Source organism: Pollachius pollachius (assembly GCF_949987615.1).
Source record: "Pollachius pollachius genome assembly, chromosome: 1".
NCBI classification, from domain to species: Eukaryota; Metazoa; Chordata; class Actinopteri; order Gadiformes; family Gadidae; genus Pollachius; species Pollachius pollachius.
In genome coordinates, this window is record NC_136934.1 from 3,971,058 (window position 1) to 3,987,280 (window position 16,223).

Here is a 16,223-nt window from a genome sequence, read left to right on the forward strand (position 1 = left end):
ACCTGCTCTTACCTTAACACAACACAACCCCCCGGCCCTCCGCCCCACACACACACACACACACACACACACACACACACACACACACACACACATACACAATCACACCCTTTCTATTGGCTAAGACCTCAACCAATCAAGGCTTTAATGGGTGTCTGATCAACAATCACAGAGATCCAAGGAAAGCACACCTGACTAAATGGAATGACCTCAATTTATACCCAGCGGTTTCCATGGTAAATCATAGAACTACACTAAAACTAAAGAAAAAAATGATTAAGAGAAAAAAAAACTATGCATGAAATGTCTTGTGGTGCAAGATATATACAGTAATCATTCATTTAAGGCAAATGATTTTATTGTAATTCAACGTTTACTCTTTTCCCCCCCCCTCCCCCATAACATTCCTCTGAATGTTTTATACACAGAAGCCCACTAAAATGTAAATGCATATTGTAAATGCACATTTCGCTGCATGACTATCAGGATGCCCATTAGTGTTGATGAGACAGGCTTTTGAATAATGGTGTAGTAGAGGACTGTGGTGTAATTGAGTGCAAGTTACCACGTGACACGTCTAGTAGCATCATCACCTCAAGTGATGAAAGAGGACATCAGTGGAGAAAAGAAAAGCCTCTTTCAATAGTCCACCTGAGGAATGATCTGTTTCTTTCTTCTCTGCATCACGTGTGATAGTATCTCTCTCCCATGCGCCAACACGAGGGCTTCTTCTTGTCTCCATTAACGACAGAAAATGTAACAAGTAGAATCGTGCAGTGAACCGTGATGTTGAAGTAATGCTACGGTAGGATCACCGAAATAAGTGGTCAACAACACGAACCGAGCGCACTCTCTCACGCCGTCTCTATTTCTGCAGGCTTTTCTCTGAGCTACAACTTAACTGTCCTGTCTTCTATTTTGTGTCGATTGATTCTGCCAAACCCATGGGAATGTAAGCTGATCTGACTCGTGTGTGTGTCGTTATTCTTTGTACATAGGTAGTGCATGCACTGATAATATGTATGTTTCCAAAAAAACGACTTTGCATGTAAAGATTTTGCAGAGTTTACACGGATTAATAAAAGTTGTGGGGGGAAAATGCTACTATTCTTTTCTGTGACATATGCTTATATTTGTGGTTTATACATATGAAAAACTGGTACTATAGAATAGGCACGGTAGAGTTTAATCTATGATATAACACAATGAAAATAAAATTAAATATATGAAGACAATGACTGATGATTATCCTTCAGTCGTTTTAAAGATGCATCACACATAACCATTGTTCTTTAGACATTGGGCCTATTACTTAAAAAAGTGTATGTGTAGGCTTAAAGTGTTTCTAGGTCCCCTAAACGTTGTTATTATGATTTAATTAGCTACTGTCATGCCGAATCAAATAGGCCTACACTTATTCCAACAGTGCACTTAAAATAACAACAACGTTTCAACGAACGGTGCATTGAGGAGATAATGCGTGCGCAATAAAAGTACTATAATTACTATAATGTAGGCAGTGCGCATCCGCGTGCGTGGCAGGTGCGAACCCCCGCGACCACGCTTTGATAAACACAGTATCACGTCACCGACGCTCGCTTCCTCCTCCATCAATTCAAGAGGACTGATCCCAGCAGCTCACCCCCACTGCACATCACAGGTGGGTGGCCTGCCCTGCAAGACTCGAAGCGTCGAGTTATAACCACTCCATTTGAATCGTTGCTTCCTGGGCATAGTCGTCAATCGACCATTTGATTTTAACTTTCAAGTTTAAGTTTTACTGGCACACTTACAGACCTACATTGAAATGATACACGACATCCTATTCTCAGTCGTCCTCGTCTTATCGTTACTTGCTCAGGCTACTGCGGCGGACGGGACGACTTCTGGACACTTTTGTCCAACCCTAAGTTCCGCTGCAGGGAAGGGGCACGACGCGCGCCTCACTTTTCTCCAACGGGCGCCACTGGGCCACCTCGTGTTATATCTCTCCGTGTGGACCGAGGATAACCAACTGGTCAGATGCTCTGTGAACTCCAACCCATCCATCACTGAAGAATACCTGTCTCTCTGCAACGACAAACCAGACGCGCACACAGACGCAGCAGTCCGTCGTCTCAACATCAGCGCGCTGCTGCTGTCTCCGAATCCCTGCACGCCGGATGTTGCCAGAGAGCCTGTGTCTGTCGGTCTGGAAGCAGAACGTGGTGATGGATGGGATCCAGCCTCCAGAACATCCGAGGTGAGGTCGAGGAGAAAACGCTCGTGGTTATTCCCAGGGACTATGTGGTGTGGTGTTGGAAGCAGCGCCATGGAGTACAGCCAGTTAGGTAAGTACAATTAATTAATTAATTAATTAATTAATTAATCAGTAAGTACATTTATCAAGTCAACAACAGAGAGTAAAGAAGTACATAATAGTGATGTTATAGAAGTAATGATAGTGACAACAGTGCCTGTTGGAAAATTGCGATGGTTGATGTCACAATCGATTTTCACTCAAAATAAGATAAACAAATATAGAGTTTGTTTCAAAATAGTATACTTTGACCTATTATTACTATTACTATGGTGAATATATGCCTATATGTCGTATTATCATATATTTATAGGGCTATACAGACATTTAGAATCCATAGTAACTCATTCATTGAGGTTATTCATCTTTCCCGCTCCAGGAATGTTTGAGAGTGCGGACAAATGCTGCCGTGAGCACGACCACTGTGTGCATATCATCCCCTCCTTTACTGTGAACTATGGGATGTTCAACACCAACCTTTTTACCGTTTCACACTGTGACTGCGACCAAAGGTATGTCTGTGGTGAGCTTTTATGAGCGTCTATTCGCTAGGACGCGCCCTAGAGAATCCTCTGGTAGCAACCATTCAGCTCCCCTTCTATAGCTTCGCTAATTTGGATAAAGTGCTGTTTCACCACCCATAAGTATATCACTATATTTCTATCAGACTCGATGATTTATCCCAGTTCCCAAAACACCCATGCAGCAATAGAAAAACAAACGGGCAGTTAATAAAATAGAATATAGGCCTATATATTACAGTGGATGATTAATGTTAATTCATTAAACCGTCTAATCCTCATTCTGAATCTACACAAATGATATATCTTTAATCCGGCATTAAAATTGAAACTCATCCAAGTCCTTTCAAAGCTGAAGGGCAGTCTAGCTTTCTTTTGATGTCAAGAGAGAACATGATGTCAAGAGAGTCATTTTGCAGTTTGCTATAGGTTGGAAAATATCAAGTGTATTTGAAGAGCCACTTAAGCCTATATATTTTCAAAGGCTGCACAGATCCTCTTTCTTGGCACAGATTATTGAAAGTGCATTTTTGGGTAACTAAAAGACACATGCTCTATGAATCACAATAGTGATACTTAACTGTCTTGACACAAGAAGGATGTATTAAATAAAACATCCCGATATCTTTTGTCTGAATGGTATTTCTGTTCAGAACATGATAGAGTATTAACTGGAGTTTTCCACTCCGAGCTAAACGGTTTAATCTCCATGTCCTCTGCCATCTTGGTAGGCATAAGTAGGCCGAACCCCCCATGTACTCCTTAATGACCTGCATCTGATTTCACAATAGGTTGCATTGGATAAAGCCATCTGCGCAATGACGCATGCCAAATGGTTAATAACAATTTCCTGTAATGTTATTTGCACGCCCTCTTGTGTAACTTCAGTCCTTCTTTGCCCACCTCAAGGTTCAGACAGTGTCTCCTCGGTGTGAACGACACCATATCCGACATGGTGGGCTATAGCTTCTTCAACATCTTGAGGGTGCCCTGCTTCAACCTCGTCCGACAGAAACACTGCACGGCAAAGTCCTGGTGGGGAAGGTAAGGACCATATCTGTCCACACATTGACAATATTTAATTTATTTGTATGTCGCTTTTAGTTCTTATTAGTTCTTTTTTTGTGTTGCCTTTTTGCATGATTGTTTTGTTCTGTTATATACCAGTGCAACATTTGATGACACTTTCTTTACAATCATAAAATGCAATTCTATCAAATGTATGTAATGGAATTCATATGGTGCACTGGGATTGCATTGCAGTTCAAGTCAAAACGCTGATTGTGATTTTTGTTTGAAACAGTGCAACGACAGAGACAGTAATTTGTGTGTGAAGTGTTAAAAATGGTCTTGTATTAACATGCCTGGAAGTGCCAGCCTACACATGGCGTACATTCCTTTGAGTCCTTAAAATTTCCAAACTTTGTTTTATGGAAGAAAGAAGATTTGTATTGCACATACAAAACCCTTGATCATACTCTTACAAGTCTATGTTTTTAGAATTTTTTTTTATCAGAAATGTAATCCAATCTTGAATCCTGTCCTTAAACATGCAATAGGCAAGCTATAAAAACAGTTCAGAACAAAACAAACAATAACCAAACATCCATATTTAATCTTAATAGGTGCAAGGTTTCCAAAGAGGCCCCCTATGCTGTCTTCCAAAAGTCTTTGAGTTACAACGCATCAGTCGTCACAAGCAAACCTGCTGCTGTCCCCAGCAAAGGTGACCCCACCACTTGCATAGAGGGCTGTGCACCGACGAACCCAAAGAGGAGACCCAAGGTCAAACCCACAGACACGTCTGCTCCGACAGCTGCTCGGTGTAGGCCTAGAGAGCCACCAAGAGGGGATACTTTCCAACCCAGGAGGAGGGAGGGGAAAGCCTGCCGCAAAAGCAGGAAACAACATGTGACAGTACCCGTCCCAAAGCAGCAGACCCCATCTGGGCTACACACCACTCCTGCAACCTCATTACCGATGAGGCCGCGGGTCGGAGCGCAGTCGGGAACCACCAGGGTTGCTTCTGGGGTTGTCGTCTCAGGCAGTAAAAATATTGCTGCTGGGTTGGGGGAGGCATACGCAAGCTTGGCTACATCAAAGGCGATCCCCAGGGCGACAACCAACTCCACACCTGTACCACGGACAACCGTTTCTAATCCAGAGGTTAGGGTTGCCACAGGGACCGCCATCAGCCCCAAACGTCAGAAGAACGTGCAAATGAAACTGCGGCGCTGTTCGACTGGGCCGTCTGTCATCAAAGGCAGAAGCAATCATCCGTGGCGTAAACCTTGTTTGGAAAAAACGGCACTGCCTCACAAAACAGCTACAACGATACCCTTGACAGTTGAAACTGGATCACCAAGGCAACTGAAAACCGGGGAGAAACAGAGGCCCCATAGAACGGCTGCGGCAGCGTCAACCACAACGCAAGAGATCCCACCAGGTCTCTCTTCTACGGGAATAAAACCATCTGGAATCCTGAGTGGAAATAAAGACTCGTTCTGGGATAATGGCAACCCTCCAAGGAATGCCAATAAAGCACTTGCAGACACAGAGTCATTAACAGGTGCTGGAGAAACCCTTCTTATGTAGGCCTGCTCTGTCATGTGAACGATGTGCCAAGCCTGCAATATAATATAACTGATTGCAAGGCACTATAATGCTAATATGCAAATTATAACAAAGTTCAACCCCACCTACTTCTTGCATCAACTGCCATTGATCCCAGTAAAAGCTACAGGAATTAATTAAATGTTGTATTCAAGGGAGTAGGGATAGGGAGAAGTTTGACCTGTTGGTTTGGTCATTTGCAAAACAATTGACCATGATTTTTGTATTCTACAGGCAAAATGGCCCATTGCACTGTTCTTAAAGTTTTGGATGAATGTAAATACAGAATCCCTGCCTTGGAGGAGAAGTATGGTCTGAAGAATACGGAGTCAAAGATTGTCTACCACTGTGATTGCATTATTCGGTGAGGCATTGAAAAATACTTGCATAATGTGAAATAGAAATATCACAAGACATACTTAGACACTTTTTTCGGTTAGAAATGGTCTCTCCTTTTTACCTCTTACACCTCCTTGCATAACGTTTCATATTTTCCAGGTTGACTTTTAAGATGGAACACATAAAGGCAACCCAGAGAATTCTCTCACTCCTGGTGAAATTCGTCTCCACGCGATGCTTTGACCTGCCAATACAGAAACAATGTCTCAACAAAAAAAGGTCTAATCAATATTATTGTATGGTTCTTTTTTGATTCAAATGGATTTTTATGTACATTTTTAATTTGTCTAAAACCTAATATGTGCTTTACCTTTTATTCTCGTCAAGATGTGATGGATACTTCTCTCAAGCCCCTGCTGCATTTCAAGGGCTTGAGGAGAAATTGGAAAAGGACACAGCTGCACAGAAAAAGATTATCCAAGATACAAAGACAGTGATTCCTGTTCGCTTTTTCAAGCGGTGCCTGAGAACTGTTGCACCTGGGATTAGCAGATGACTGCACATTTCAATACCTTAAATATTATAGAATCAACTGTACAATCGACATTCACTTGTTTTGTATGTCAATTTCATGAAACATTCTCAGTGTTTTTATTTTTATCATATCTTTTATATATATATGTTATATTTTATTTGGAAATTAATTCCAACATAATATATATATTTTTTACACATGTACAACTTGAGAATCATCCATTTTATGTATATATTATGTTTATATTCTGAAGTTAAGGGAAATTACTCCCCATGTTCACAGGATGGCGCCCTAGTATCTCTTTACAATCAACACAGCTATCCTTGTATGATCCAGAAACAGATTCTAACGGTGATCAACTCGGAAAAGTGTTTTCTTTACGGAACAGACACTCCGAGGTATGGAAAAGAAAACAGAATTGTATTTCATAGAATAATCCAATTAACTCAAATTAATGACTGATGCATAATAATACACATCTGACAGCTTATTCCTCCGCGCGGTGTATGCCGGGAACAATTAGACGGCCTTGGAAACATGGCGTCGCACTGACAGCTGGGAGGCACTCATCATCTTGTCCAACGAGTGATACAGAGGTTGGACAGTTTACGGAACCACCGTGCCCGTTATCACACCGGGAAGGCTCGTGGTACCGGCGGTGATCCTCGCGTCCAGTCGTCACGCTCGCGTAGACGTTTTAATAACGGGTTTATGACGAGTGTCACGCCCACTCCGTAACGTTAGCGGACGCGTTAGCTCGTCCCAAGCTAACCAGGCTAACCAGGGTCTGCCTCCTGCTCGCTGCTGTCAGCACCTGATGACAACCCTGGCTCCATGAGGAGAGCTGTCTGTCCGCTGTTGTTCTCGGTCTGACGACCACACGAGGTGTCTCTTTTAGCAGCGCAATACATCTCACAAAGGTGGTCCTTCAAGCAAACCTGAGACTCGAGTATGTGGATTTACAGCTAGCAGTGCGCGCTAGCCGGGGCGTTTCTGCTCATTTCCAGTGTACTGAATCATTAATGTTCGACCCTTTTGGTACATTTGTCGAGGGAGGAGAGAGCGATGGGCTCCGGTGGTGCGGTCGATTCGTCCCAATGGCTCTCTGTGAAGGAGGAGACGATTTTCCTCCACGACGGACTCATTCGGGTCACGGATCTGGCTGAGCTACCCAGTGAGATAGGAGTGTCCGAGCAGGGGGACACCGAGCAGGAGGTGAGTGAACCCCGACACTACACGGCGACACCACAACATGACCGCTGCCCGCTCTGTGGTGATGAGTCGGGCGTGCTGTGGTGCGTCGGATCACTGTGGCAACGGTAACCAGTGCTGGGCAGCATCACCCTGAGGACCTCGGTGCAGTAAACAGAAGGGACGTCGCCTCTTGCAGACGTAGCCTATTGCTTGTGCAGACCCTCCACAGCCCATTGAGAACGTCCCGATGAAGCCAGGAACCTTGGTCTGCCCACTAGAGCAGTAAAAAAGCTTGTCTGAATATATGAACCCCTTCAGTAGCGTTTCTAGGATGTACAGAGTGTCAGTGAGGGTAGACGTCCATCTTGAGTGCCTGGTTGACATGCGCAGGACTAGGATGTATGTCAAAGAAAAAAAGGTTGAGCAAGTGTTCATTACGCTTGGTCTGTTGACAACCGGGAACTGCTTCAGTAACGGAGCTACCAAGTTCTTGACCCCACCTAATATCACCATGAAATTAGTTCTGGCCCCTTAAGCTTCACACTAGAAGCTAACGCAACCCAGTGGTCACCGAGTCGCCTTGTTGTGAAAGCATTAGTACATTCTCATGAACCACAAACAGAAATCCCTGCTGGCAGTGACCACCTATCTAAACTAGACCTGGGTTTAGATGCCAAATCCCGGCTACCACTGTGGTAGGAGGTCGTTCCCCACAAGTAGTGATGAGAACAAGGCTCTTGATCCTGTGTTGAGCCGGCCTGATCTTGTGGTGTGGTAAACATCCGAGCCATGAGTGAAATAAGTTCTGAGAAGGTCCAAGAGTCTTCTGCAGCTTTGAAAGGGTCATCAGAGGCAGCAGTGAGACTCTGGTTTGCTCTGTCTCCTAAAATGTTAATTAAATGATTTCGGACAAGGCTAGTCTGTTGCTTCCATCCAAAGAATTGCTCTGCCCTCCGCATTTGTCCGTCTTCCCTGGCTTACGCAATGACACTATGCTTGTATAGTACTGAAGTTATTGCAGGGGCCTTATAGTGCTTCCTTTGGGTGACCACATTGGCCACAACTCATATCTGATTTGCTAGTACTAGATTCTCCATGCATTAAGAAGGGAAAGACACCCACCATGGCGGTGGTGGGGGGCGGTAATGGTTGTTTTGGCGAGCGAAAAAGACGTGTTGTGCTCTCGTCGTTATTATCTGTTTGCACAGAGAAGCTGTTTTCTCCCAGTGAATAGGAGGTGAGCTACTGTTTAATGCTCACACAGTGACAGCGTATGTGGTCATGCTATGCAGTGTTGTTGGCTCACAAACAACAGGGTAAACAAATGCCTAATAGGGACTACTGCTCCACAGGAATACATGTTTACTAGTTCACTAGGTTTTTACTTTTAAAAGTATGAGCCAAACAATAGTGTAAACATGTCAGTCAATGATAAACAGATGGCTGCAGCACGATAATGTATGTTTACTTATAGGCTACTAGTAACTAATTGTATTGATTAAGAGATACGAATGAATGGCTTTCCATGTTTACTCCATAAGCTCCTTATTTTGGGCTAAAAAATATGAATGTCGACCAAAATAAGCATTTCTTACATCTGATATTCCCTGTTTGGAACATAAATAAAATGATCTATCAGATTTAACAATATTTTATTGTCTTGAATATTGCTTTGCTGTGAATGATCTATTAAAAGCAGCAGTAAAACTGCTTAATTTGCACCGTGTCACAGCGTTGGCCATGTATGACGCAATATATTATTATTTACCAGACATTTCCAGCCGCATTACAGCGAGGCCAGAGCATTAGCACATCCTCCTCAAAGCCTTGATGTGGAATGTTTCAAGTAGACAGCGAGCGTATCCAAACTGGACCAAGGGTATTGCCCTAATCAACTTAAACCGTGCTTGGATTCGTTTGTAAAATGTGAAGTGCGCATGACTGGTCAAATTCAATTGGTTGCGTTTCTGCAATAGAACCTCTCTTCTCTTAACTCCTAAGGACCAGGGGCTGACTCAATTTACCCTACAGCTGTTATCCTTCAGGCCACTGAGTAATTGTATTTGTAAGAGTCTTATAAAGGCATGTCACACAACGATCCAGTCAAAGTCATAATACAATCTGAAAAGCAAGATAAAACCCAGTATATAAGAGATTCCTGGAAGGGACGTGTAAGACGGGCGATATATGATACTCCTGCAACTCTGAAAGCAGACTTGGCCACAAAGTTGTGAGACTCGAAGCGGTTGAGCTTTCGCCCGGGCCCTGAGGGAGATCCTACCGTAGCATTGGGCCATCTCACATCCGCTGGCCAGCTACACCACCAGGCTCTGTTGTCCATGGAGCCAAGTCTGGAGGGGGAAGGGTCCCCAGTGAGATGGTCTTATATAGCTCCATTTCTTCAACCCACTCCACAAAAATCCATGTCCGCTTACTATGTTAAGTATTGTGCTGTGTACTGCCGGTTATCTAAATATAGAGTTCAGTCCACAATATCTATCAGCTGAACATCGTTATGTACTGTAGCCTGGTGTAGTTGTGCGAATTCCAAATAATTTACTTTTTTTTGTCCAATGATTAAGGTGACTAGTAGATGCAGCAACATAATGAAACTGAAACAGCATAATCTGTATATTCCTTGGGTCAATTTCAGCTGCCGATTACTGCCGTCCCCAATCTCATGTCATAAATAGACCGTATTTAGGTCTCATGTCAAACAGATCTTGAATGGCTTCTATGATTTCTTCACGAGGCAGGAATCATTCATTTGTTTTCAGCTCCCTAAGGTTGTACGAGGCTTTTACAATAGGGTTGCTGATGAAGGCTTACACCTTGGCTTTGTTTGAAGTGAGTTGTGTCTCCCAGTCACTAGCAGCAGGGTACAGTTGATACTCGGGCTATTTATATCCTCTCACCGTTAGCTTTTTGTAGACCACGGTGGAAAAGGCCCCAGCATCCAATTAATGACTCTTACTGTAATATTAGTTGCATTTCTGAACTACAATCAATATAGATTGTGCCTGCTCAATTGTATAATGGCTATTTTCTTCTGGTCTGGGATTCTTGGGCAACAGTGCAATCGATATCTAAAATGCTGCCTAAGTGCATGGGAAGCACATCATTCTCCCTTGTGATAGGCTGGTCTTGATGTGTCTTGCTGTCCTGGACCAACCAGATCTTCTTCAACCGGATCTGTGAACGCAAGGCGTCGGTTATTCGATTCCTACATTGGCCCACCAGACCACGAGTATTTTCAAAGAAATCAATGAAATTCAAATTGAGGTTTCTATTTTTAGCCATGCCTGACTTACATATCCCTGAAGACTAGGGATATATAACCATGCTAAATGGGGTTAAAAAAAATACATATAATCCCTTGGCCCTGGTGGCCATAGTTCGGTTCCAGTGGCCAGTTCAATGGGATAAGATTACATTTTCTGATTCATGGCAGCATTTACTGTACACTACCCGGTTGAATACTGATTTGCCCGGTTGCTATTGTGAAACTACTCTCAGGCAGATGTTCATAGTTTGAACTTTGAACCCAAGCAAAGCTAGCTGCTTTATGTCATTGAACCAGAGACCCCAGTTGCTGTGCTTCTCCTCTGTACTGAATTGTGTTGACAGACACATTATCTGACTGCACTAGAACATAGTGGATTCAAACATGTGTGTAACCACACTGTACCGACAGCGATATATTGTTTCACTTCTTATGACAAATGTACTTATTGTAACAAATGCACTTATTGTAAGTCGCTTTGGATAAAAGCGTCTGCTAAATGCCCTAAATGTAAATGTAACCACACTAGAGCAAAATGGTAGTTATGTAATTGAACACATGAGTTTAGATTCCACACAACATACCACATTTAACTTAGTCTGAGGGTTACCGACTGCATAAGAATTATTAAACTCACTTCCCCGCTCTTTCTCCGCCAGATCCTCACCTTTGAGACCAAGAACCCTGCCGAGTTGGCCGAGCGTCTGCGCGCCGTCTGCGGCAACCAGAGCAATGCGTACGCCCGTCTGCTAGAGTACCGGCTCAACGCCCTGCGCGGCCTCTGGGGGGCGCAGCGCCAACTGGCGCTGGAGGAGCAGCAGGAGCGCGAGGGCGCCGGCGGGGCCGACGAGGAGGCCCTAGCGCTGCTTAAGAGGCAGGGCCTGCTGCAGCAGCCGGAGCAGGCCCCCTTCACCTCCCGCGTGGGCCTGCTGCTGGTCTTCCCCCTGCTACAGTCGCAGAGCCGCAGCGACCCGGCCCTGTGCGGCGTCACGGCCGAGGTGCTGCTGGGATGCCTGCGGGACTGCCAGCCGCTCAGCCTCAGCAAGGAGCCGTCGGACTGCCTCAACGGCCTGGAGGGGCTGCTCTGCTCCTGGCTGGAGGACGGGGGCCACCAGGAGGCCTACCACACCCCGGCCCTCCACGCACACAGGCAGAGGGAGAACGCCGCCGCCGCCCTCGTGGCGCTGGCCTGTGCCAGGTAGGGCCGCGACACCAAGGATGGGTGCTGCCAGGGTCCCACACGCCGTGAGCCCCTGATTGGCGCATCAACCGACCAGATGCATCATGGGAGTTAGGGTTTTACGAGAAACGGTTATTGGCAGTCGAAGTGTGGTTGCGTTGAAAGAGACGACATGTCCGACATGCACCGTAATCGAGTCAGCTGTCATACTTTAAATGTTAAATGTTTGCTTGTATATCACTTTTGTGATGCGTTTATCAGTGACGATTAACTTCTACCAACACTATCAGTAGGATCCTAAAATACCCACCCCTCCCCATTGTTTTTCTTTTAAAAGTCTCAAACGTGGATTTAAGTGCAGCTATAGTGTGAGGGGTCTTGGCTTGTTTGCTCGACACCCTCACGCCAAGCCACTCAAAGTCCATCCCTGACGTGTCACACGCTCGTGTTTTCACACCGGCTTCTGCTGTTGACAACCGAGCTTCACTCGTCAAAACCAGAACTCGCCACTCTTTGTCCAGCTTCTGTACAGGCTAGGGCTGCCATTGTCGGGGGGGAAGCATCTAGCCCCACGGCCCCATTCAACAACAGTTGGGGCTAATTAAAGAGCTATCTACTGTATACCCCTCCCCCCAGCTCTCAATGATGCACCGTTTGCTTTCGATTGTTGTTTTTTTAATTAGGCTTTCCGTTAGTGTGGAGGTGGAGAAGACCCAGGCGACTCGAGGCTGACTCACCCTCAGTCTCTCCAGCATGTGGATAATGACTCACATGGCTGAAGAAGCGAAACATACATGGCTATACATAGCATACTGTTCCAAAGTGGTCAATCGACTCCTTTGATTAGGTTGTTTCCCCACACGGTATGCATGCTGGCCTTGCCCGCCTGCAGTACACATACCTGGGCTGGAACTGTCTGTTAACTAAAATGGCTGTGATAATACACATTACAACATAGTGGGTATATATATATATATATATATATATTTCACGGATAACAGAATGTTACATTTTCAAGGATGTCTAGGATAGATATCCTAGAAAACAGAACATTCTATCCAGGATAGATATCCTAGAAGATGCAGCGAATCTTTTTATAAATATCTCTGTTGTTCTCAATCAACCCAGTGTCTTCCCTCAAATCCTGGCAAAGTTCATCTATGGTCCCCATCCCGGTAGAAAAGGCCTCTCACTTCACTTCAATAGGCAGTGGAAACGCTACCACATTCCATGTTGTACATTCCATATTATTATGGTAGTATTTCCCTGTCGTCCCCCTGCGAAAACCCTGAGCTGTGCGCTTTGAACAGCCCTGGACTTACTGCCCTATTTCCTCTGTGTGTGTGTGTGTGTAACTCCTCCAGGGGATCCCTGAAAACCTTCATCCACACGGTCCACCTGCTCCAGAAGCAGACCGACCTGGGCCAGCTCCCGGTCGCAGACGTTCTCTACAGGTGAGCGGTTAACGTTGACTTCACCGAACGCATTCACCCCGCACCAACGCTGCACCCCCGTGTGCTGGTTCTTTCTCCTGAATGTGGGACAACTCCTAACTCTCGCCCTACTTCAGACTGCTGGTTCTGGAGGGCGGGCCGGGCTCCCCGTCCTGTCTGCTGGGGGGAAAGCACAGCGTGTCGTGGGGATTCGAGGACATGTTGCCCACGCCCGACAGCAGCGCCGGTGCCGCCGAGAGCAAAGGTATGTCCCCCCCCCCGGTGTGTCCCCGTGCTCCGTAGCCTTGTTAGCGTCCCCCCCGGGGGGAAGCTTCAGCCACAGTCTCTCGCTCTCTGTTACTGTTGATGACTCTTCTGCTAGCTTTCACTCAACCATCTCCGGTCGGGTAAAGGTTACACGACAACCACAAGACCGGGGAACATGTTGGAGTATGACTGTGGAGAGGAATTGGGAGTGCACAGACTCAGTTTCTATGTATAGTAAAAAGTATGTCTCATCTGGAGAGGAGAACGTTAAATGGGTCCTATTCATAAGCCTACTTTCTTGCATTTATATTTGGTACATTTTATGGGTCAAATGTGCCATTTAGCCATGGCTGGGCTGGTGTATGAAACCGGGGCAGACATGTGGCTGTTGTTGCGTGGGTTTGAGGGGATGGAGCAGAGAACCAGAGTCGTGTCTCAGTTTCTCTAACAATCGATCGGCTGACCTTGTACAGCTGCCTATGCAAGCAGATCGGTGCCCGCGTGCGAAAGATGTATCTCGAGAGCAGTGCTGATGTAAGGCTGGCCTACGCAGGACATTTCTACTCTCCATGTGCTAGTATACTCATGTCGGTGGGATCACCGCAAAAATAAATCTAGCTTAAAAGCGTTTACTGTAAAAAGAACTCCTATATTGTTAGCCTCATAGCATAATTATCATATTTCGGACAAATTGTGATATCTTACCTAACCCAACTCTCATAATGCTGCTGATTCACTGGGCGTCATAGGCTATATCCTGAGCCAATCACAGTGCTATTTTACATTCAATACTCACTATCTGCCTAAGTCCTCTATTTTACTTCTTGAATGCTTTATAGTTTCATTCATGTTTACATTATCCAAATGGTGGCCAACAAAGTCAAGTAAAAGCTGGAAGTGGCAAAGTGAAAATCAATGTTGGACTGAAAACACTGCCGGGACAACTCAATTGAAACAAATGCAGCCTAATTAACGATAGTATTTAACAAACTCAAACAAACATCCCCATCCAAACTAATGCATTTATCTTTTCCCTGCGAGTGTATCGCTCTGCTTCGCTGCCACCCACTGGTCCGTCCTAACCTTTGCCTCCTGGGTGGGCTCTGCAGACACGGATCTGGGCCGCTGCCTGGCCACGGACGGCCTCTATCTGTACACCACCAACTCCTTCGGGAGAGGACTCAGCAAGCTGGGCTCTGGCTTACATGGAACGCTGAGGTAATGGGAGACCCAACTATCTGTCTCTCGCACGCGCAGAAGCGCACACACACACACACACACACACACACACACACACACACACACACACAGTGTGCTGTACATGGATGCTACTAATTCCTCACCCATCACACTGGCATTGGCAACCTAAACAGACATTTGCTCTGTGTGTTTTATTTATGATGCAAAGCTTCCTCAAACTGAGTGTATCGACATGGACGAACTTCCTGATGCTAAGTTTATTATGTACTGACACATTTTCAGATCACAGTGTTGAACATTTCAAAAACATATTCCTATGCAAAGCCTGAGCGTTTGTTCAACTTCCTGTCCTCCTGCCTACAGCTAAAAGATGGCAGCATTAAAGGGCATACATAGATCAATACCCAGCAAACCACCCTGCATAAGTGCATCATTTGCTGTGCGTGTGTGCATGCGTGCGTGCGTGTGTGTGTGTGTGTGTCTGCCAACAGAGGTTTTGTGTACTGTCGTAACGAGGAGCTGGAGCCGGGCTGGGTGGTGTTCGGTGGCGGCCGGCTCCTCCACCGGCCCACCTCCTTCGACGCCAAGCCCCATCAGCTGTGCCATCTCATCGACCCATTCACCCTCCAGGTACACACACACAAGCACGCACGCGCACACACACACACACACACACACACACACACACACACACACACACACACACACACACACACACACACACACACACACACACACACACAAACAGAAACACACATGCAGAGAGACACGCACACACACACACACACACACACACACACACACACACACACACACACACACACACACACACACACACACACACACACACACACACACACACACACCCTCCCTTCCATCGCACAGAATCCGGTCCAGTGTAAGTCACGCCAACATACTTATCGCCACCACACATTACGCTGGCTCCTCTGTGTTTACGATCCCATATTTGTCGTCCGTCTCCAGGCGTGCCAGATCGTTGCCATGCCAGCCCACCACTTCCCCGTTGGCAGCAGCATGACCACCCTGCACCTGTGCTCCGATGGCACCTACCTGTACTGGATCTGGTCCCCCGGCAGCCTCAACGAGAAGACCCAGAAGGGCCATTCTGTGTTCATGGACGTCTTTCGTTTAGCGGTGGGTATTCAGCGGCACGGTTCAGCTCTTGTTGTTGTGTTTTCCTTTTATCCAAAAGGAACTCTGTCTGTTTTGTTAAGTAAACTTAAACTATCACGCTTACAGCATTAGAAAGTGGATATTGCACACTTTTATTTTGCTATTACACTTATTTCAGTGTCTGCGGCCGCGTCGTAAGCTATCCGTCTGTCCAATTGAAGCTAA

General features: G+C 45.7%; 2 protein-coding genes across 5 annotated transcripts in view; both read left to right on the forward strand.

Moving 5' to 3' along the window:
* Window positions 1–2,235: 2,235 nt before the first annotated feature.
* LOC307085546 (phospholipase A2 isozymes PA3A/PA3B/PA5-like) lies at window positions 2,236–6,999 on the forward strand (the record flags this gene model as incomplete). The annotated part of the gene is made up of 5 exons (XM_079750374.1): window positions 2,236–2,330; window positions 2,679–2,811; window positions 3,730–3,864; window positions 4,446–4,645; window positions 6,983–6,999. Exons 1-5 carry the CDS (start codon window positions 2,285–2,287, stop codon window positions 6,997–6,999), a joined length of 531 nt encoding a protein of 176 aa, XP_079606500.1. The 5' UTR covers window positions 2,236–2,284.
* hectd4 (HECT domain E3 ubiquitin protein ligase 4) overlaps window positions 6,851–16,223 on the forward strand; it is a 55,330-nt gene continuing 45,957 nt past the window's right edge. For all 4 annotated transcript variants that reach the window (XM_079740291.1, XM_079740294.1, XM_079740293.1 and 1 more), the window contains exons 1-7: window positions 6,851–7,522; window positions 11,444–11,982; window positions 13,329–13,418; window positions 13,535–13,662; window positions 14,774–14,882; window positions 15,356–15,494; window positions 15,849–16,019. In XM_079740291.1, the coding sequence (XP_079596417.1) occupies window positions 7,373–7,522; window positions 11,444–11,982; window positions 13,329–13,418; window positions 13,535–13,662; window positions 14,774–14,882; window positions 15,356–15,494; window positions 15,849–16,019 (1,326 nt within the window). In that variant the 5' untranslated portion in view covers window positions 6,851–7,372. The remainder of the gene's footprint in view (window positions 7,523–11,443; window positions 11,983–13,328; window positions 13,419–13,534; window positions 13,663–14,773; window positions 14,883–15,355; window positions 15,495–15,848; window positions 16,020–16,223) is intronic.